Source organism: Amblyomma mixtum, chromosome 1 (assembly GCF_055824585.1).
Source record: "Amblyomma mixtum isolate Tamu chromosome 1, ASM5582458v1, whole genome shotgun sequence".
Classification (NCBI taxonomy): domain Eukaryota; kingdom Metazoa; phylum Arthropoda; class Arachnida; order Ixodida; family Ixodidae; genus Amblyomma; species Amblyomma mixtum.
Genome location: NC_143012.1, coordinates 322,469,726 through 322,492,266, shown reverse-complemented (window position 1 = coordinate 322,492,266; position 22,541 = coordinate 322,469,726). Strand labels below are relative to the sequence as shown.

Sequence of the window (22,541 nt, the reverse complement as noted above, 5' to 3'; positions counted from 1 at the left end):
CTTGGTCTCCCATGCTTCTGGAATATGTTTGTACAAACTGTAGTTCTACAGCATCTCTGGTTTAGTGAATTTAAAATATGTGTACCACTATATAATATACACTGTGTATCACTATATACAATAAAACATCCTTATTATTATTATTATTATTATTATTAGTAGTAGTAGTAGTAGTAGTAGTAGTAGTGGTAGTAGTGGTAGTAGCAGTGGTGGTAGTAGTGATGGTGGTAGTGGTGGTGGTAGTAGTGGTGGTGGTAGTGGTGGTGGTAGTGGTGGTGGTACTGGTAGTAGTAGTATCAGCGTCCTTTAACAAAGAGCTTATCGTCATGTTTTTCTTCGGCTCAAAAGAAGATTAGATATTCGCGCCGGCAACGAGCGCCTTTGACGTTTTATCTGAGCATCTGCAAATAACTCCTCTCGGAGGCCCCATTCCTGATAGCGAGCATGAGTGCTGCGTTGATTCCCGACGCCGTTGGCGACATGAAAGCAGTTTGCCACGAACAGCACGAGACAGTGATTCCAAGCGGGTGAGCAACAGCTTTCTTTTGTAAAACCCGCGCTTCATTATTATCATTATCATCAACCTGAATGTGCACACTGTAGGGCAAAGACTTCTCCCATGTCTCTCCAATTAATCCTGTCCTTTGCCAGCTGCGGTCACCGTATCCTCGCAAACTTCTTAATCTCATCCGGCCATCTAACATTCTGTCGCCCCCACTACGCTTGCCTTCTCTTGGAATCCACTCTGTTACGCTTAAGAACCAGCGGTATCTTGCCTTCGCATTACATGCCCTGCCCAAGCCCATTTCTTCCTCTTGATTTCAACTAGGATACCATTAAGCTGCGTTTGTTCTCTCATCCTTAGGAGGGTAGATGTGTAGGCCAGTTGGTGAGACATGAAGGAGCTAAACACCGCAGCGGACACGGGACAGAGACACGGGACGGGACACGGGACTGTGTCGTCTTCTTTCTCTGCCCCGTGTCCGCTGCTTTGTTTAGCTCCTTCATTCCCTCATCCACTCTTCCCGCTTCCGGTATTTTAACGTTACACCTACAATTTTCTTTCCATATCTAAAAGGGTTCAGCTTAACTGAAGCTGAACCCTTTACGTTACCTTCTATGTTTCTGCCCCATATGAGAGCACTGGTAAAATACAGCTGGTGTGTACTTTTCTCTTGAAGGATATTGTTAAGCTGCCATTCTTTTCTCTTGAAGGGTATTGTTAAACCGCCATTCATGATCTGAGAGAACCTGCCATGTGAGCTCCACCCCTTTCTTCTTCTAATTATTTCCCTCTCATGATACGGATCAGTCAGCGGCCGCTACCTGCCCTAAGAAGACGTATTCCCTTACCCCTTCCAGCACCTCACTACCAATTGTGAACTGCTATTACCTTGCGAGACTGTTGAACATTACTTTGGTTTTCTGCAGGCAAACCTCAAGACCTACTGTTCTGTTCGGCCTGTCTAACTCATTGATCATGCTTCGCAGCTCTTCTCCTAAGTGACTTAACAAGGCAATGTCATCCGCGAATCGCAAATTATTTAAGTATTCTCAATTAACTCTTATACTCATCTGTTCTGAATCCAGGCCTCAAAACACTTCTTGTAAACAGGCGGTGAATAGCACTGGCGAGCTCATGTCTCCCTACCTGACGCACTTATGGGAATTTTATTGCTGGCTTTATGAAGGACTATGGCAGCTGCACTTACCAACGCTTACCCACCGATAAAAAAAAAAACTGAAAAAAAACTCTCGCTGTCAGCTTCTATACTTTTGAATTGGCAAAAGACATGCCATAACACAAAGAAACAAAGGTAATAAAATTGCTATTTTTAAAGAAAATTTCATTTCGTTTCGTACCCTTTATTATCTACAAATGAAATGCCATAGCTTTTCGCCTTCAGCTGTTTTTACAAAATGCGGATACCAATCCTCTGTCTCCCCTGCGGCGAGGAAAGGCTTCATCTCTCATCCTCTCTCCCTTCCTAGGAAAACGACCAGCCGATACGCTGCAGCTGTTCTTATCATCCTATCTGTTTCTAGTTTTGTTCATCTCGATCGTCCTCACGGACTTCTCGAGAGCCCCTGAGTCTGTTGAACCTAATACTTACAAAAGCGATGCGGAAAGAAGGCGTTGAAAAAAAAAACACAGGAAGGCTGTTCGCGTGGTAGTGCTTTATGAAAGCGACTTGACTAATCTTGCCTTTGTAATGAAAAAAACTTTAGATGCTTCCTTAGACCTTTTATTGCCCATAAAGTGAAAATTAGGGCAAAAGGCTTGCGGCTCACTGCGTTTTACTCACCCCAGAGTGCAAGAAATATGAAATCGCATAGAATATTAATTACAACAATATTCTTACTTCTAAGTTGATATGAGCACATTGGGGTCATTTGTCAGCGTCAAAAGCAGCTAAATTGCGCGCACATACTCAGTTACATTCAATAAATGTGCAGTAAAAACATTCAAAATAATTCCTTCACTTCCCGATGTATAAAGCAGCGCGATCGTTGATATTAGATTGTTTTGCCAGAGGCAAAAATCAGATCACATATCTTACAGCCATAATTTAGAGACCTTAAAGCGTGTACTCCTACTCTCTGGCAGCTGAAAGTTTGGCTAGGCCTCTATAAAAATGCGTTAGGAAATGAAGAATTATGTTGCAAAGGTGGTTCGTACATTGCTATGTTAATAATGCTTTACGAGTAGAACGAACAATTCACATTAACACATACATGTATTTGCTCTATCTTGCGTCCGAACTGTTCTCATTGAGATTTTTCAGTTACAACATACTTTGTACACAAGTGCGGCCGCACTCTTAAAGCAGCGTTAGGCTGAGACAATAAAAGCTTGCAGCCAACGCTAAAAGCAACGGCAAAGGGAGAAAAAAATTGTAGGTCAATAAATATTAATAAGCTCACTTGCTATCTGCGCACATAGGTTAACAAATGAATAGCGTTAAGTTTTGAAGAACGCGTTGAATTCGCTTAGTCGTGCAAAATAGTAAACTCGATAATTGAACTACGCTCTAATGATCCTGATACTGTTCGTTTGCATGTGATCGGAATTTTAGTCATGTATCAAGAATGAAAACTATCGTCACAAAATACAAAATGGTAAACCATAATGTGGACGTAACTGAAGCGGGCAGCCAAAGGAACTTCGTTATTGGGGTAATAATCACGCATGCGCAACGCCAACACCGTATCTTTGAAGAAGTGGACGAGGTAATGACGGCACATTCCCAACGAATATGCCTCAGAGGTCGCCATACTAACATCAAGTTTATTAGCAATAGGATTGTAAAAATTGTTATCACGAAAATGAAGTCCTCCACGACCGGTGACAAAGTATTGCACTTCACAGTTTTTATGCTTCCCTTTAAGGAGCAGGTAGCTCCTAGAAAAAACGTATACCAGTCTGCCTGCAAATTCCACCTTTATTTACAGTTACAAGAACAGACAGCAATGATATTTTGAATTACAGCGTACGTGAAAAATTTGCGCACTCGTTCAATGGCTTTATTTACAAAATATCATAACTGGACGGAGTCGTATGTGAGGCGTCGTCTTATTCCTGTGAATTTGGTGAACCTTGCTCGTATCCAATACATGATCTAGCAACCTTGTGCCTGGGTGAGTTGTTTAAACACCGAATCGTAAAATTTCAGTATTTTAAGCCGTGTGTTTGAAGGGGAGACGTGGAAATTAAGATCATTCTCGTTATACATTCATGAAATGTAACCTAGTCTGGAAAGGATACGCAACTTTTTATGTCAATTTCAGAATCGTATTTTATTCTAAGATAAATGTTATAGTTGTTGAGTAATTACAATTAACGCCTCCATCAAGTCATTCCCAGTGCTATAAACAATTAAGAAGAAAGCTCATAAGTTGTTCTTTTTATGTCAGCCTGTTTACTAAGCCCTGTTCTGTACAATAATTGTTTTTTTAGGCACACACTATTCGTGAGAATACTAAAAATTTTGGACTCTAAAAGTGTGGCTTCCAGGCAGTTGAGGTTCGAAACTGATATGCTATTAAGATGTGGGTATGGGCTAGTTGGTAATCCTTGCTTCACACAAAGCGCGCAGAATAGGCATGTGACAATGAAGGCAAGGGCCCATCTCTACCCCCTTTATTCCTCCTTGTGTTTTCTGCCCGCTCTGTACCAAGCATGATTTAATACTCCCCTTCTGTTTAAAGAATAGGGGTATAGTTTGTGCGGGTACATTCGTGAGAACTGTTTACGTGCATGTAATTTATGATATTCACCTAATAGTGTGTGCATTTATTCTTTTGCAGACAATTTCTTGCTTTAGTAAATTACAAAAAAAAATCACACAGTCGACATGGAAGAGACAAACGCCGAACAACCAGAAAACATATCTCCACTGGCAAAGGACTCCCTGGCGTTGTTGAGAAAACGTATCCGGGGTATGTGTGAAAGTGATCCTCAGTAGGGAGGTACACGTTTCACATTTAGACATTTACCACTGAAAATCCATTCCTCCCGATAGTCGGTGCCTAGTGAGTATATGAGTGCGTTTGTATCAGAATAACTGTATGAAAGACATTCACGGGAATATAAAAATGTGCTAAACACCAAAACTCTCAGCATTTCGGGCGATGAAAGAGAACTATACTGTTCAAGCAATAAAACAAGAAGCGGGGCACTAGAAGAAATTCAGAGCAGCGACGAAGTGTTCGCGCCTGTCCGGACTTCCTTTTTTTCTCACCTGTGCAGTCGAACAGTCGAATAAGTACTTAGCTCGTAACTGAGCGATCCTGCAGTTCTAGTTTCGTAAGCACGCTTAGTCTACTCTAATTAGGTAAAACACCCTCTTGTTCTTAGGTGCTCTTATTCAAGAAGTGTTCGCGCTGAGTCATTGTTCTTCCTTCATTTTCCCAGGTGAAGAGTCCCTGCACTGCCCTATGGATAACGAGTTTTTGCTGAAGTTCCTTCGGGCTCGGAAGTTCGACGCTGATGCAGCCTTTAAAACCATTCAAAAATACTTCCGGGCCAGGAGAGACTACCCTCGCATATTCGAGAATTTTTCACCATCCGTAATGCTCTACGATGTTGTCTGTCGTGAGCATAAGCTTCTCGCCGTGTCTTCGGAGCGAGATCCACACGGCCGCGCTGTGATGTTCGTCAGAACAGGTAGGGGATACTCTCATAACACCTGTTATTTCTTTGTTCGTCACGTTGCTTAGCAAGTGAAGCGTTGGTAACTGAGCCTCACGAACTAATAGTAAACTGCCATATCCGAAATTAAAGCTAAGCTTTTTTTCTGAGCGGAAGCCAAATTCTCTAACCTCCACCTCTATGACCAACCCCTTCCGAAAATTAAAACTCCGAAGTTACAAGGTTTATGCTTCCTGCGTGAATATTTTCTTGCAGCGAGAACTAGCGTAAACTTGGTTAGTTCCTTCTCTAAATCGTTGTCCCTTTACTGCCTTCTTTAATCCGTTCTCTCACCGTATGGTACAGCAGCACTCCTAGCGTGTGCCGTCTGCGTTTAATTCTCCGCATATGTACGGGCGCTAAGTCACCCTTGCTATGCGCAACGTCGGAGAGGCGTTTCGAGGCGTCTTTCGACCGCACCTCCCACCCGATGACGACAAAGCCTGCACGAAGGGAGAGGCTCGGCGTGCGTGCAGTAATTGGTCACGTGATCACGGGGGACCGCGCGCTCAATCCGTGGCGACCCTCCTCTCACCGTTGTGCTTTCCCTCACCAACAGTGCAAGGAAGAGCCAGAAAAAGCTCCGCGTTCTAATACCAGCTGCTGCCAGTGGAGGAAACTATTCAGTAGTTCTTGCTTCGTCAAAACCTTCTGTGCCCCTTGATTAGTTTTTCTTTTACTAAATCATTTCCCCTCCCCCCAAAAACAAACCATGCGCGTCTGTTTATTTGCTTTAATCAGATATAAGGTGTTCAGAGTCTCACCACATTGATAGCCATAGATCAACCGCTTTTTATTTTATTTCTTTAGTCATACTGTTAACCCTCTGTATGAGGGTCATTACAGGGAGGGAAACATTTACAGATACAAGTGCAATTCTCTTCGCTAAGAAACACTGAAATACACAGAATTACAGATTTGCACAGCAATCTTCCAGGAAAGTGTTCACGCCTATCACAAGTTTGGCTACATCTGTTTGGTCCACAACGTCACTTGGTAGTTGATTCCAAATTTCTACAGTATCGGGAAAAAAGGAGTAGCGATAGACATCAGTACGTGTAATAATAGGTTGTAATACCTTGCTGCGATTTTTCCGTGGGCAACGCTTCAGGGGAGGTGTAACATAGTGTTGTTTATTAATTTTGACTTTATCATTCATTATCAGAAAAAAAAAGTTTCAATTTCTGCTTTCAAGAATATCAATTTCAATTTCAAGGATATCGTCGCAATCTTTTGTTAAGTTTGCTTTTTTCATGGCCCTTTCATCGTCATCATGTGTTCTTATCACTTGAGATAATGGGTGACAGCATCTAAAACGTATAAGATTATTGTCGCTGTTTTAGACGCTTTATCTCGAAAGTTCGTTATCATCTTTAAATAGAGACGGCCGAGAGCAGCGGGCATTCTTGTTCCGACGACCGTCGAAAACAGTTGCGCTAGCATATCACCAAGTTGTTTGCTCTTTACGGGCACAAACTTACCCAATAAACAGTTTGCCGCCAAAGACATCGTGTGCCTGTCTGCTAGTCGTCACCGCAACGCCACAATATGATGTCGTTGATTTCGAACCTGCTCAGAAAAAAAAAACAGGTGTAAAACTAATTCCGCTGCTTTAGAAATTAAAGGCATGTTCGTTCACCAGCATATATACATAATCATGGCAAGATCTGAGGCCAAAAATATTAAGCATGAATGCCAGATTTCAGCGTAGAACTAATGTGCAGTGCCTTAGTCAAATATAGTTTTTGCTGAACATAAATCAAATCCACTTAAGTTCCGAAATCAAATAACTCACCGTTTAAACACTGCTCCAAACTTCTAGCATGATTCGCAGGGGGTTTTTTTCATATGCTTTACCACGAAGCAAGCGGCGGCAAAAGCGTTTGTCTAGGCTTATCCCTCTTGGAAACCCCGTGTCGACTTGTCCGCTCAAACCAGAGCAAAATGAACAATATCCAGAGCACAACCTGGCGTTGCATTTACTATAATTCTAGTTGACAGAAGACGCGTGCAGGCGCCGCTCGCTTTATTTTACTGCGCCGATTGCGCACGTATTCTTTCTTTTCTGAACGAATACTCTGTTTTCCTGTCACAATCATTTTCTGAAGCCATGTGCCGTATACTTCAAGCTCAAAAAAGGTTGGAGTCAGGGCAATGGAAAGCATTTACCTTATTTATGATAGTTTGATTACTTCGACATCACCTTGAGGTAAAATGTTTGGCCACATAATACACCCGTATCATAGATTAAAAACAAAATAAACACCGGTACGAGTAACATAAATCATGACACAGCGAATAACACAGTCTCCACCTAGGTGCGCAAATTATTTTAAAGCTTTCCCAAATACCGCTGCACAGCCGGCTTCCAGCCACCTTTATGGTGCTCTGTCTGCTACGTCGGCTTTCTGCTGTAAGCCCGAAAACACCCAGTGCGGTTGCCTATCATTACAGCTGCACAGACACGCAACACCACAATGTGCTTACATCGAGTGACTGTTTTGCAAAAAATGAATGATGTTAAATTTGCAGTGAAGGGTGAAAGCTTGGTGAGTGGCATGGGTACGGTCATAACCATGCCTTTTCGGAGCAATTTGATGCATGTAGTCGGCTATGGAATCAAGAAGACATCTGTTGCCACTGTTGTGCCACCTCCCTTTTTGTTGCTGAGGACATCAAGAACAAATGCAAAGCGCAGCAATATATACGCTATACTCCCTTACAGAAACATTCATGCTTGCAGAGAGAGCCACGTGAACGTGGAAATGTTCACTAGTGCCTTAAGTTTGGGCGTACCTTCAATGTATACAAAACAATAATGAAAGAGATACCATATGAAGGATGTCGTGCTTTCCATGTGGTAGACGGCGCGAAAGCATAACTGATGGCTTTATTTGGGTGGAAATTTAGGCAAAACTGTGCGTGAACGACCTCGCAAGCTGAGATTCTGTTCAATTGATCCATACGTCCTCTCAGGAGCTTGGAACACCTCCATCTGCACACTGGAGGAGTTCACCAAGGCATGCTTCGTGCTAGTCGAGTGGTTGCTGCTCCACGAGGACGTTCAGAAGCGCGGAGTCGTCTTCGTACTCGACCACAAGGGTCTCGGCCTGCACCACCTGATGCAGTTCACACCATTTGCCATCCAGAGAGTCATTCGCCTTACACAGGTGACGGAAAAGTTGTTGAATAACCATCCCCTCTTTCCCCATAGAAAGTGATCTGAACTTCTGAAACTACGTTCGGCAGGTGTTTTGAAAGCATCGGCACTGTTTTTGCTTCTATTTAGCAATCCTAATCGACAAGCTAATAACGCACTTCTGTCAATGTATGCCTCTGCATTTCGGGGCAAGATTAAACATAATCCACCCTGAAACGCACGTACAATGTGTGGGCCACATATATATTACTCCTATTTCACATGCAATTATCCCTTTCTCTTTAAAACCGTTTTACGCGACATAAAGGGAGGGAAACGCGGTACTTATCAACGCAGCATGTGCACTGGTGATGCAAATAAGTGCGTGATTTATGTAGTGCGAATGGAAATTCCTACTGTAAAAACCCCCTACATAATCCCTCACTAACCTGCCTTTATTTTTCAGGACTGCTACCCGGTTGGCGTGAAAGCTGCTTACGTCACCAACAGCCCGGCCATATTTAACATATTGTTCTCAATTGCGAAGACATTCATGAGAAACAAGCTAGTGCAAAGGGTGAGCGCGGGACTTTTTGCTGCCGCTACGCTGCGGCAGTTTTTTTTGCTATTGCTCTTCGACCTCCTTCCAACGCACAGCAGTTCACTTGTATCTTTACGAACCGAAAAACGCGGATAAGCATCATTGAAACATGCTTAACCATTGCAGTCGATATCCTGTAATTAAACCCAATGCAGTGGAACCTACCAGTTGTCTCCAGCTCGCCTTATTACTGTTCACCAAAAGGCCCTATTTCGCCAAATTCATTAATCTAATTCGTCTACTAGAGCCTCTACCTCGGCCGACCACGTTTCTTTAAAAAGCCACCAGGTCCTTCCCCACAGCTTTTATAGACTCCTGAATCGATTACACCTGTCTTTTAGCTGCTGTATGTCGTCACTATGACGCAATACAGCTGTCGATGTTCATGTGGAGAAAGTAAAAGTCGCAATTAATTCTTCTGTGAGGCCTTTAGACTTTCACCTTGCTTTAAACTCGCGAATACAGGGGGATTTTTTAACCTTTACAGGCTTTTTTTTAATTTTTAAAACAGAGAGGCGTCGGTAGTGCCTTTTGAGCTGGACTACACAGCCAGGCGGACATTATTTACCGCATATGGATCAATAATTTCACGATTAATTATCTTAAGTTATCTAAACATTTTTTTTATTTTTGATTTTTGGCAGTAAGGTTATATTGAGAAACTGATTGCCGTCAACATCGAAGATGAGCCCTCTATTTAAATTGTCTTAATCGTCAATGTTGCTTGAAATATCAGATGTCAAAATTATGCATTTGTAACCCGTTGAGTTTTCCTATCTGCATTGCATATTAATAAAATGGCGTCTCTCGCACGTCTTGCGCATCAAATGCAGGCGCAATTAGTCTATTCGATGACGTAGAAGAAGTTAACCTGATTTTGGCGGCGATTTCAGGCACAGCGACGCTATTTTTTAATTAGGGAAGACGGGAACGCCAGCTCAACAAGTTTTCAAATCCTTCGAGCGGGCCAACAAACCTCTGTAATAGAACTTTTTGGCGGGTTACCTGCTACATCGTTTTGAAAAAAAATTCCGTGCGCTAAAAAAGACGAATACAGAAAAAAACACACAACAGGACAGAGGCGCCTCTGCCCACTTAGACGTTTAGCGTCTATTTAGCGCACGACGCTAAACCTATTCTGGCTTTTGATACCGCACACTCGAAGTTGGTCAGCGCCGGTGTCTCGTCATCCCTGTGTACTTGTGAAGTTTGCGTTGTGTTCATTTTTGTTTCAAACACGTATTTTTGTCATGCAATGTTTCGAATTCTCTTGCCGATTAAAAAACTTACAAACTGGGCTAACCTTGGATGTTGACGTCTATCAATTTCGCGACATACTTGCCCCCTAAAATAAATACAAAAGTTTTATGGATAATTTAAGGATCATCTAATTTTTTTCATGCATATGAGGTACATATTGTCCGCCTGTCTGTATGATTCAGCCGAACAGACGGGTTGTGGGTGGGGCCTTACGGGGGCCCAGAACCCCAAAGGGCTGAACACTTTTGCTTCAATACAGCTCTCCCCAGCATCACCGGAGTATATCTCACAAAAAAATCTCCAGAATTTAGAAAAACACCTTGTATTTCATGCTGTGCGTTTAAGTATTCTTTGCCTTGTATTCAGTTATCAAATTTGACTATTCTGGTACTTGTGGCATATCGAGAACCTTCATGTCATCGCGCTTAGTCTAAGTCAGTATGCGGGATATCTGCACTTATTCCTGCTGGTTACCTAACCAACTTTAACTGAATACTATGCTTGTCTCGGTCAGTTTGACATTCATTAGCTTTTCGCAGTGGTTTCGTTCTTTGACTGAAGAAAAATATCAAGAAACCTTTCCTTTTGCACTAACTGCTAGCCGCCTCCCGCTTTCTAAAGCTTGCTCTCAATTCCTTTTTAAACACAGTATAATTCAAGCTTAACATTCCCTTTCGCGACAAGGAAAATAAATGTATATAGTTGGCTAAATCGTAAGCTGAGCCAGACTTTGCTATACTGGGGCATTATTAGGCACCCTCCAGAATTGTTACAGGATTTATGTATGTTATCAGAGTAGCCTTTATATAAGGTGCTCGGTTCAAGCATGGTGCTGGTTTCCGGCAACTGTAGTTGTCCTTGCCTGAATAACAGCCTGTACCTTTCGCAGCGTGTGTTCCTTCTTCGCTGCGTCGCCAAAACGGTCGTTTAATTTTTCGTTGATGCCTATAGCTTACTTGACGAATTGTTGACGCCTCAGCTAAAACTGAGGCTCCGGACAAGTTCGAAGTTCACAGATAAGCGATTGCCTTCTTGCATGTGGAAGCAGCCTGTGGGTCCTAATACTATACAGCTCCAAAATGTTCCTTTTTTTTCAGGTCCACGTGATCGGCTCTGCAATGGAGAAGCTCCATGGTGTTGTTCCTAGTGACGTCATACCTACGGAAGCAGGAGGAGCTTTCGAGAGCTACGACTACGACAAGCTAGAAAGGGATTTGCTGAGCCGAAGTGACTACTTCCAAGAAGTCAGTCATTATGGATATGACAAAGCGAGCACGCACCACTAGACGATCGCAAGAAGACTATAGACTTTTCACTGGTGTTTTCAGTGTTCTAATTTAATAAATTTTATTATAATTCAGACATTCTACTTTAGCGGCATTCAGTTTCGGAACTGCGATTATAAACTTGGGAGTTTTTTCTTTGCGATATCAAAGCAACTCGATGAAACGGCTTTCCCATTGAAACGGTCAACCCCATTGATTCCAGTTGGATGTAAAAAAGAAACCGATAAATAACCGACGGAACTTTGGTTCTCTGATCGCTTAGAATTATCCTCCTCCTACCCATGCTGATCTCTGGAGCTTCTTACTGATGCTGATTTCTCTGTTGGCTATATCAGGATTATGATACAGCGGAGCTCGAACGACTCACAACGGAGGATACGACCCTGACAGAAGCAGGCATGGAAACCGATGGTTGCATTATCCTGGCCCTGGTTAATTTAGCAATGTGAGATTTTCGGGATTTAATTCTTGATCGAAAGAGTGGGCTGTGCCAATTTTGGCGTCATCCTCTAAAAACATGGAAAGAAGGAGAAGAGAGAGGATTTGGTGGGACCCTTTCTGGCTTAATAAACAGATTGTGGTAATGTAGGGAATAAGAAGTCATAAAAATATGGAATTGCAGCGGAAGCTTTCCCAATATCTGCCATTTCTGTTGAAGTGTACTGAAACAGCGTTGTGATGAGGTGGTGGAAAGCTTCACAGGAAAAGAAATCCTCTTCAAGTCAAGTGCAGCTGTCACGCGTCCTAAAAATTTCTCTGTCGAGCCAGTTAATAAAGGTGTGCCGTAAAGCATTTTTGTATCGCTAACCCAACACCTTCTGGCGAAGGGCAGAGGCACGAAAGTAGATGTATATTTACCTGCATAAGGCGACTACCACGCAAAAAAGAAAATAACATTCTGTCCCGAAAGAGACCATGATAAGATTGTAGATGTGGAGGCGAAAACGACCCAAGGATGGCGTTGAAAGATCAACGAAACAAAACTTTGCATCACTATCGTAATAGACGGGCATAACTCGCTTAAACTGGACCACATACTTTTCTGAGAAGAAGCAGCTGCTGGGATGTCACCAGCCCCGAGCAGGGGAAAAGATAATGGGAAAAGCCTCGCAGATCAGATGCAGCCAGAAACACGAGAGGAAAACATACACTATCGCCACGGTGTCCACATCCGAGCTCGTTGACGCGCGTTACAGCGATATCGCTGGCGTTTATCAGGAGAAGAGCAGCCTGCGGCGGCGAACAAAATCCTCGACCTTCTATCTGAGCGTAGGCAAATGAACTCTGCTTTAGGAGTGCAGAGCAGAATGGGAGTTGAACAGCCTTATAACTTGCTGCCAACGGGGACATACGGAGTTTGCTGCAAGTGATACAAGACGAGATCTCCAGACGGGTAAGCGGCAAAGTTCAATCGTGCTACAGCGTTCAGCCCCTGATATCAGGATTATTAAAAAATAAGTTGCCAGCTACCGGCTGACAGATCCCAGCTGGTATTTTTTTTATATTTTATGTGCTTGAAAGTGATCTAGGCAGATAACAAGAAAAAACCAGTGTTATTGTTTGCGAATGCAGGCATACTAGGGCTAATAGCTCACAAAGTTTGCAAAACAAACTCTCTAACTTTCCAACTGTAACCTGGAAAGAAATAACGTAGAAATAAATAGAGAGGAAGCCGCCTCTCGTAGAGAGAGCTATTAAGGGCAAGAAGAGTTTTCTCGCTACCGTGTGAAAACCGGCCAAATCCTGCTCTGCCTTAGCGCAATGGTTTGCATAGGGAAGAGGGTAGGTGAAGAGTGCGAAAAATAGGGAAAAAATAAAATTAGGAAAAAAAAACAGTGGACATAGCATTCGAGTTTAGGACGTTCAAGCGATTATACAAAGCGGTGCTATTTCTCCGGTCAGGCCATTGTCATTTTGAAAAGTGGAAAGCAAAAGTTCATTGCATGGCGTTGGTTCAAACGACAGGACACGGATCATTTGCGTAAGTTTCTGAATGTTAGGGTCATGTCCTCTCGTTAGCATGGGGCCGTGACATTCACAAGAAATGTGCTACATAGATTAAAATTTGACCACGCTTGTTAGGAACTGACGTCTTGTCCCAAGCGGTGCCAGTAGCTGCTCGTAACTGCAGCACCTAGGCGCAGTCGATGGCAGAGAAATTCTAAGTGGAAATGAAATCTGTGTGAGGGCTAATATTGTGTGCCAGACAGTAGAACAGAATTCCTACTTATAAGGGCGCAAGCTACACAGGCGGTCATTAGGTCTATGAGTACATTATTTTTTTCAGTGATGTAGGAGGTTTTGTGATTACAACTGCTCTGTAATTTCAGTATTGAAGATTTTTGGGTCGCTTCAAGTCACCTTTCGCTTCCCAGAATGTCGCACTGTGTTACGATCGATTGAAATATCCGACAATATAGTTTTGCCAAAAAAACACAGAAAAAGACGGCGAAATTTCGTTTTGGGGATGTAACCGGAAAAGCAGTGACTGCGGCGATAAGGTATTACGATATCTTTCATTCGAATTTTTGTTTTATTTTCATGCAGAACGCCGTTCAGTGATGCAGGTAGTTTACCAAACAGTTTTCAAAACGTGACGAAAACAAGCTCAGAGTGCGGCCTGACAGGGTTTTTGTTTAAACAGGTTTGATTAAATACCCCAGGTCGTTACAGCAGGGCTTTACTGAACAACTTCAGCAGAGACGTAGAGCATCACTCTATGCTCATTTTACATGTAGATAGCCTGTCTGCCTACTATATGCATCGATGAGTCCTGGTGTGGTATATAGCGTAAATCATACTGTTATGGGATAATAATAGCCAAACAACACAGAAACAATGTCCTGGCCTGTAAAGTTTTCATCTACTGCATTTGTTCAGTCAAATTTGGGCTACACAAAATTGTTGCGCCAGTTGTACTTTTCCGTCTGGGTAGAGCTTTGCATGTTGTAGCGTTCACATTTTTTCAGGTCGATTCTTTTCGCCTTTTAATCTTGAGCGTTGCCTGTAGAAGCCTCTTGCTCTGTAATGAACTTCCACAAGAAATCTGGGTATTACCAAAGCACTGCTCGAATCTGTATTTTCGTTGTTTCTTGTTTAGCCTTTCCTTACGCGTGCGTATTTTTAACCCTCGAGTCGTTATCTTGCTGTGCGTTTATTTTAAATTCTTGTTTACCTGTTGTGTTATCTGTACACCCAGTCCAGCCCAAGGCCTTGCGTAAGGGTCGCTGTTCGTTTATTTTTATTTCATTTCATTTATTTATACTGTCAGTACAGGGGGGACTATTACAGGAGTGGAAAGGACGAATTTTAACATAAGAGTAAGTACAAAATACAAGGATGGAAGGTAAGTACAAAATACGAAATAAACATCATAAATACACCAAATGATCCGTTCGCTTGAGAGAAGCAATGCATTCCTACTGCTCTGTCTCAGTGGCAAACACAACATTCTCATAATTATTGAAGTATTCGGTCCATATAGATTATGATACAGCGGCGCCTAGCAGAATGTTAGTTGTAAAACAAAAAAAATTTAAATGTAGGAACAAATGCGCGTCTTAATTCTGTCATTACAAGGGTGTGGTTGAACAGTGAGGGCACAGCGCTGTATTTGTTGGCTGCATACTGCGAAAGCACTTTATTCGTGCGTTGTTAGCTCGAGAAATGTATCGAGTAGGCCCACAAAACGTATTCTTGACGCTTTGATGTTCTTGTGTACGCGCGAAACGAGGCGTTAAGCAATATCGATGCGATACTTTCTGAAGCCATTGCCGTTATAAATGCTGATTTGTTTCGCGCGCAGGTCGCTATGGTGCCCGGTGAGGCAACGAGCGAGGTTTTACACGTGCCTGAGCCGCAAGACCTCGAAGATGCGCCCCGGCTTGACACTTGTGAAATGCCCGAGATTAGAAAAGCATTGCTGAAGCGTTTACGACAGCTTCTGAGAGGCAAGAAATCTATGTCCAGTGTGCGGTTTTCTATCAACAACGCGCAGAAAAAAAGGGGTCAGCTGCTTGCTTTGTGCGCATTTAAAACGAGATACAAAGGCAAACGTTCTATTAATAGAGTTAATGCAAGTTTTCAATGCTACATGCGGCGAAAGCAAACTTCTGAAAAGCTTTCAATATGCAGATCCTGTGTTTTGATCCAAACATTGTCAGCAGCTGCGTGTGGATGGTTTTCCAAACGCGGCCAGTACAGTTAGCTACGACAGCGCCACTCAGCGGGAGCAAAAAAGCGCATCACGGAAAGATATTGGCCTAGATCTAAAGGCAAAAAACAGTTTTGAACTCTGTGTCCACATTTTACTTCCAAACGATATTTGTTTAGCAGACGAGACATACTTGGTTGCCGGAGAAATTAATTTGAAAAATTGAGAAACGCTTCATTTATGTAGGCATTTATTCCAGGTGAATGTTTCGGCCGGAGTCTGGCCTTCATCAATTTTATTTAGACATTACTTTTAAACTGAGAGTGACATGACGTTCTCTTACGATCTTACTTATTTATATGGGTATTTAAGGCGGCCCCAAACTTCCTTACGACCCTATATCATCAACTAGTAAGCAGTGAAACCATAGCTCTAAGCATAAAGCGCTTTCCCTGAATATTCACCATGAGTTTCTGGTTTTCAAAATATATGTCAATTTTGTTTGCGTACGCGCACGTGTAGGAAACATTTACAATAATCTCCTGTTGAGCTCTCATCTCATGGAAGTTTTTCACTAGGGTGACAATAGCCCCTAGATATCCTAATAAAGGGCACGGAAGGTTTAATCTTCTCACAAATGAATATCTCCTGTCACTTCTGTGCAAAAGTGGGCAAAAAACTTCTGCACTACAGTTTGCAATTGTACACTATCATTAGATAAAATTCGAAACTTCAAACGGGAACGTTTGTGAATAGTGAGATTTTTTTTTCTGCCCAGTTATCAGTATGAGTAGACCCTATGTTTTAAGGCACAAAAACAATAAGTTGAAGTCTCGCGGAAAGGGAACAACTTGAGTTTTTTTTTTCTCAGACACCATCCAAGCTCAGGAAATCGGAAGAAACGCATCTAGTTTGCACGGCTGCCTTAATCAGCCGCGTGGCACTGAACACTGAAAATCACCGTGAAAATTCTGGTCATTCGCTATAACCCATTGATTTTGGTCGGTCGGTCGGTCGGTCGGTCGGTCGGTCGGTCGGTCGGTCGGTCGGTCGGTCGGTCGGTCGGTCGGTCGGTCGGTCGGTCGGTCGGTCGGTCGGTCGGTCGGTCGGTCGGTCGGTCGGTCGGTCGGTCGGTCGGTCGGTCGGTCGGTCGGTCGGTCGGTCGGTCGGTCGGTCGGTCGGTCGGTCGGTCGGTCGGTCGGTCGGTCGGTCGGTCGGTCGGTCGGTCGGTCGGTCGGTCGGTCGGTCGGTCGGTCGGTCGGTCGGTCGGTCGGTCGGTCGGTCGGTCGGTCGGTCGGTCGGTCGGTCGGTCGGTCGGTCGGTCGGTCGGTCGGTCGGTCGGTCGGTCGGTCGGTCGGTCGGTCGGTCGGTCGGTCGGTCGGTCGGTCGGTCGGTCGGTCGGTCGGTCGGTCGGTCGGTCGGTCGGTCGGTCGGTCGGTCGGTCGGTCGGTCGGTCGGTCGGTCGGTCGGTCGGTCGGTCGGTCGGTCGGTCGGTCGGTCGGTCGGTCGGTCGGTCGGTCGGTCGGTCGGTCGGTCGGTCGGTCGGTCGGTCGGTCGGTCGGTCGGTCGGTCGGTCGGTCGGTCGGTCGGTCGGTCGGTCGGTCGGTCGGTCGGTCGGTCGGTCGGTCGGTCGGTCGGTCGGTCGGTCGGTCGGTCGGTCGGTCGGTCGGTCGGTCGGTCGGTCGGTCGGTCGGTCGGTCGGTCGGTCGGTCGGTCGGTCGGTCGGTCGGTCGGTCGGTCGGTCGGTCGGTCGGTCGGTCGGTCGGTCGGTCGGTCGGTCGGTCGGTCGGTCGGTCGGTCGGTCGGTCGGTCGGTCGGTCGGTCGGTCGGTCGGTCGGTCGGTCGGTCGGTCGGTCGGTCGGTCGGTCGGTCGGTCGGTCGGTCGGTCGGTCGGTCGGTCGGTCGGTCGGTCGGTCGGTCGGTCGGTCGGTCGGTCGGTCGGTCGGTCGGTCGGTCGGTCGGTCGGTCGGTCGGTCGGTCGGTCGGTCGGTCGGTCGGTCGGTCGGTCGGTCGGTCGGTCGGTCGGTCGGTCGGTCGGTCGGTCGGTCGGTCGGTCGGTCGGTCGGTCGGTCGGTCGGTCGGTCGGTCGGTCGGTCGGTCGGTCGGTCGGTCGGTCGGTCGGTCGGTCGGTCGGTCGGTCGGTCGGTCGGTCGGTCGGTCGGTCGGTCGGTCGGTCGGTCGGTCGGTCGGTCGGTCGGTCGGTCGGTCGGTCGGTCGGTCGGTCGGTCGGTCGGTCGGTCGGTCGGTCGGTCGGTCGGTCGGTCGGTCGGTCGGTCGGTCGGTCGGTTGGTTTATGAGGCTTAACGTCCCAAAGCGACTAAGGCTATGAGAGACGCCGTAGTGGAGGGCTCCGGAAATTTCGACCACCTGGGGTTTTTTAACGTGCACTGACATCGCACAGTACACGGGCCTCCAGAATTTCGCCTCCAAAGAAATTCAACCGCCGCGGCAGGGATCGAACCCGGATCTTTCGGGTTAGCAGCCGAGCACCATAGCCACAGAGCCACCGCGGCGGGGCCCATTGATTTTGAATAGCCATCAGAGATAATTGGTGCGAACATATGGAGCAGTTAACAGGTGACAATTTACAGCGAGGAGGAAGCATCGGTCTTGATAATCCCCATGTTAGTGCAGAATCTCTCGGGATCTTCAAGTTTTCTCAACATTACCGGTTTAAAATAACTCCACTGACTTACACGGAGTTAGCTATTAGATGGCGCCAGTTGCCGAGTGTCCAGTAGTATCTATAGGCATGGATCATTCTTAGAAAATAATGTGCTGGCGAAGTAGGAATCTAAATTTCAAAGTTACAGATCGAAGATAGTCATATTCTCGCAAGAAATTATCGGTAACAAAAAGGCTAAAACAAGAAAAGCAAAGCGCAACCATGGCTTCTAACTTGTATTATAATTTCAGCGTTATTCACCCTCTATCCTTTGGACTTTCATTATACTCTGCATTTATATTGCTCTACCCGTTCGTCTGATAATTAACATAAGCATTCAAATTCATTATTTATTTTATTTTGCTTCATTATTACTTTATTAGTTTACTTCAAACTGCTGTGTATGTTTACAAAGAAATAAAACTGAATCTGAATTCTTTCAATACAACATTCATTAAACATGAACCACACTCCATCAGCTATACACTATACGTCACTCCTCGCATTATAACTAATTACGGTACGCAGATGACCTCGTATGCTTTTTCTGTCTTAATTAATAAACTCCCATTCATTTACACCTTGTCTCAGGATTTCAAAACTGCTCGTTCGTTCATTTAAAAGTGTTATTAAACTTTACCTTCTTTCAACTGTTTGTATTTTAACGCGGTTTTCTTATTCCCTATTTGCTCGATACGTTATGTTTAAGGCCTTGTCCGCTGTGTAGTTTCATGCAATGCGTGTCTCATGCTTCAGTGGATGCATTAATTTCCTATTTTGTGTTGGTGTTTCTTTTTAAACATTGCCCCACAGTGTTGCTGCAGTAAACTTATATCTGTACTTATGTTTGTTTCTTTTTTTTTTTGCTTGGGGCCTGGGGCCCCGTCAGGCAGAATTTATCTGCCTTTAGCTCCGGGCTCCAGGATTTGTGGTAATCCGAAATAAAATTCAATTCAATTCAATTTCTTCTTTTTCTTGAAAAAATTAGACATCAGGCGTGGTACTCAAATTCCTCACGTGCCTAATATTCACATACTTGCTTTGTATAATGTCAAGCTGCCAAGTCATGAGAACGCGAAAAGCGTACCTGGTCAGGAAGAAATATTAAGCAGCTGATCTGCTCCCCTTGATTTCTGCAATAACTTCTCCCAAAGTTCCCGGAGTTCCCAGAGTACTCCAACTTATTATGTATGTTCTGCTTTTCATGTAAGAATTTCTTTGCTATCATGCGTTCAAGAGCGCTGTTTTCTTGTTTTATTAGAAGATGCATCCTTTGAAGCCCCTCAGGATGACCATGTGCTGGTGATGTTCCTGCGATCCCGACAATACGACGTGCAGCGTGCGTTCAAGACGATAAAAAACTACTTCAAGGCGCGCAGAGACGCCCCGGAGTACTTCATGAACCTCATTCCTGCCAACGTTCTATACAACCTGATTTGTACGAAACACAAGCTAATGATGGTTTCGAAACAAAAAGATTCTCTGGGAAGATCAGTGGGGCTGGTAAGAATAGGTAAGAAAGGGTTTTAGTGGTTTTGTAGCTTTAGAGAGTTCTGAACTCAGTCCACTTACTTTCGTGCTCTCTGCACACGGCGCTCAAAGTTGCGCTGTGGCTACACTTAAAATCTCCTCAAAGAGCACTTCACTGGAGCGCTGCTTGAGGCAGAAAGTTATTCTTGTACAGCGCCATTCCGTAAACATGAACTGATAAAGTTGAGGTGCCCAACAGAAATATGGCATTTCATGTTGATCTACATTTGTTAGCTTAAAACAAAAATTCTCGAATAAATTGATGCATAAAATGCTACAAAAGGTTGAAAACGCATTTTGCGTTGTGATAAACCCGTAAAGCTTTTTGTTGGCATTGGAAAGCTTTGTCTTGAAAGTAGCAAAAAACTACCACCTAAGGTTTTTGCTGATATCAGAAAACGCAAAGCCAAAACCGGTTGCACCAGTTGTTCGGCATTAACTCCAATATGAACCTTCATATATATTATATACCTCGCAATCTTTATCTGGAAGAGCAAATGTAAGAGTGCTGTGCTGATACTGCTATATTTCAGCAATATGTATTTGGCCGATTAATAATATTTATTTCAGGTGTTGGAACGAGCGAGCAGTAGAATGTTTCTTTTTACTTCGGAAAACCCTGTTATTGCCTTTTTTTTCAACGTAATTTTCAGGAGCGTGGAGACCCAGCATTTGTTCCCTAGTTGACTTTACAAGATGCTTACTTGTCCTTACCGAAAGCTACCTCAATGAAGAGGAAACTCAAATAAATGGCGTCATGACCGTCTTCGATATGGAAGGACTGAGCCCCTACCATCTGACCCACTTAACTCCCCTGTATTTCATAAAAGTACTTCATATCTTGCAAGTGAGTGGTGAAAATTAACCTGTATTTCAATCACTTGTCATGTGGCATAACTTATGGATCGCGATATGCTACAGAAGGTCGCGAAGAGGTGAAACTGGGTGGTTTATTACTGCTATATTGGATAAGACTTCTCAAAAAGCTGCAAAATAATTAGAAACGTAGTACTTTTTGCAGTAACCAGGAGAAGTCTCTGTTTACCTCTCGTATACTTTGCGTCAAGAAATCTGAAAGAAACGAGCAGTTGCCGGGAATCAATCGATCAGAGGCAACCAAAATACAGATGACAACCATTGGTTCGCATATCCGCAAACTGCAAAGTATTGGGGATAAATATTTTTAATTACTGGTTTCTCTTATAGTGGATTGGGCAACCAGTCTGCTTACAAGCTGAGTGTGCTCGGAGTACGTAAAAAGAGATTAGAAAACATTCTGGCTATGCTAGTTGACATTAAACGAAAAGTCTCAAAATGGCCACGTAAGGAGTCACAAGAGATTAGCAGCCTTTTCGTACGTCCTTAGAGATTAAGCAAATCGCCGCTCGATTCCTATGTGCTCTGTGAAGCAGCCAATTCTCTTGTCTTTCAGGACTGCCTGCCCTTGAGGACTGAGAAAATATATATTGTCAACAACCCTGCCATTTTCGCACTTTTGTTTGCCGTGGCTAAGCCCTTCCTGCATCGAAAACTTATTAGCAGGGTGAGAATAAAGAAAAAAATTCTATGCTCAATATTTATTTAATTTCCAATTTATAGAATGAATAGGCATCGTCCGTAATTTTTTCCACGACCTGCAACTAACATGCATCGGATTAATTTAAATGTTATTCAGTGCATCGAACTGCGTCAAGTGCAAGACAGTGTCTGTCATTGTTCCGAACATGCTTATGAAATTATCGAGAAGACATTCTCTCTATATTTCACATAACACACAAACACTTTGTCGAGAAGACAATGGGTTGAGGCATGATATAGGCAAACAATGCGTGCTCGGGCTCTAGGCTAAAATTGTTTTTTATGTGCCACGTTAAATAACGATGCTTCATGATTCCCTTCTAGATCGAGCTGCTTGGATACGACTTCTGCAAGCTTCGTGCCATCGTACCTGCCGATGTGATTCCAGAAAGACACGGTGGCACACGTGAACACTTTGACTACCACACCCAGGAGACGTTCATTCGGCAGCAAAACGCCTACTTCGAAAACATGGCTCGATGTGGCTACTGAGATCCGTGTATGCGATTCCATAAGGACTGCAGTATAAGTGTGCCTGTTTGCTGCGCGGGAAGATAATCGTACATCTTTCGGGACCAAGAGGAATAGGCCGAGAAACGTGGACGTCGACAACCATGATCTTCGAAGACAACCGTTTCCGGCACTCTCTGCTAGGCGGCCTGCTAGTTCTCGCGACACTACTCTGTCTGCACCCTACGACAGCCTCTTCGTTAGTCATCAGTTGCCACCCTCAGTTTCCAGCATCTACACATTCAAAATGACTTCGGGATGGCTTCAGACGTTCAGGACGACTATCACCGATTATTTCAGTACGACACCACCGCAGCCTCCGTGCGTAGTCAAGAAAGCTGCTAAGTTGTTGTCACCAACCATCTCTTAACCGCCGCAAAAGATCATTATGACTCGGTGCCCGGTACCATCTTCACCATCTCCCATCATTCTTCAGGGCAAACGCATAATTGCTAGAGCACTGCCTCAATATCTACCCGGTGTGCCGCTGCCTTTTACTGCTAATCTTCGCCCTACCTGGATGCACAAAAACTTCGTCGCCTTCATCTGCATCCGACAGCGTCCTCCTACAAACCTCTTGCCACGATATGCACCACTTGTGTCTTGTCGAAGGGCAGGCAAACGAACA

General features: G+C 44.3%; 2 protein-coding genes across 3 annotated transcripts; both read left to right on the top strand.

The window, feature by feature from the left end:
• Positions 1-431: 431 nt before the first annotated feature.
• Positions 432-11,555, top strand: LOC149372714 (alpha-tocopherol transfer protein-like). 2 transcript variants are annotated; one of them, XM_089586970.1, is made up of 6 exons: positions 432-527; positions 4,309-4,440; positions 4,916-5,167; positions 8,168-8,361; positions 8,797-8,907; positions 11,289-11,555. In XM_089586970.1, exons 2-6 carry the CDS (start codon positions 4,356-4,358, stop codon positions 11,475-11,477), a joined length of 831 nt encoding a protein of 276 aa, XP_089443096.1. In that variant the 5' UTR covers positions 432-527; positions 4,309-4,355; the 3' UTR covers positions 11,478-11,555. The 2 variants fall into 2 exon arrangements, with proteins under 2 accessions (XP_089443096.1, XP_089443103.1); XM_089586977.1 differs by lacking the exon at positions 432-527 and adding an exon at positions 3,091-3,491.
• A 1,168-nt stretch (positions 11,556-12,723) lies between these two features.
• On the top strand, positions 12,724-22,541 carry LOC149372713 (alpha-tocopherol transfer protein-like). Its single transcript, XM_089586956.1, has 6 exons — positions 12,724-12,870; positions 15,283-15,427; positions 19,557-19,808; positions 20,479-20,672; positions 21,258-21,368; positions 21,728-22,541. Exons 2-6 carry the CDS (start codon positions 15,289-15,291, stop codon positions 21,893-21,895), a joined length of 864 nt encoding a protein of 287 aa, XP_089443082.1. The 5' UTR covers positions 12,724-12,870; positions 15,283-15,288; the 3' UTR covers positions 21,896-22,541.

What these genes read in the sequence shown, in the direction of transcription:
- LOC149372714 (XM_089586970.1), top strand. Translation starts at nt 4,356, where the DNA reads ATGGAAGAGACAAACGCCGAACAACCAGAAAACATATCTCCACTGGCA. An exon ending in TGTGATGTTCGTCAGAACAG is followed by an intron (nt 5,168 to 8,167) that starts GTAGGGGATACT and finishes ACGTCCTCTCAG; the next exon opens with GAGCTTGGAACACCTCCATC. An exon ending in GAAACAAGCTAGTGCAAAGG is followed by an intron (nt 8,908 to 11,288) that starts GTGAGCGCGGGA and finishes CTTTTTTTTCAG; the next exon opens with GTCCACGTGATCGGCTCTGC.
- LOC149372713 (XM_089586956.1), top strand. Translation starts at nt 15,289, where the DNA reads ATGGTGCCCGGTGAGGCAACGAGCGAGGTTTTACACGTGCCTGAGCCG. An exon ending in TTTACGACAGCTTCTGAGAG is followed by an intron (nt 15,428 to 19,556) that starts GCAAGAAATCTA and finishes TTGTTTTATTAG; the next exon opens with AAGATGCATCCTTTGAAGCC. An exon ending in AGTGGGGCTGGTAAGAATAG is followed by an intron (nt 19,809 to 20,478) that starts GTAAGAAAGGGT and finishes CGTAATTTTCAG; the next exon opens with GAGCGTGGAGACCCAGCATT.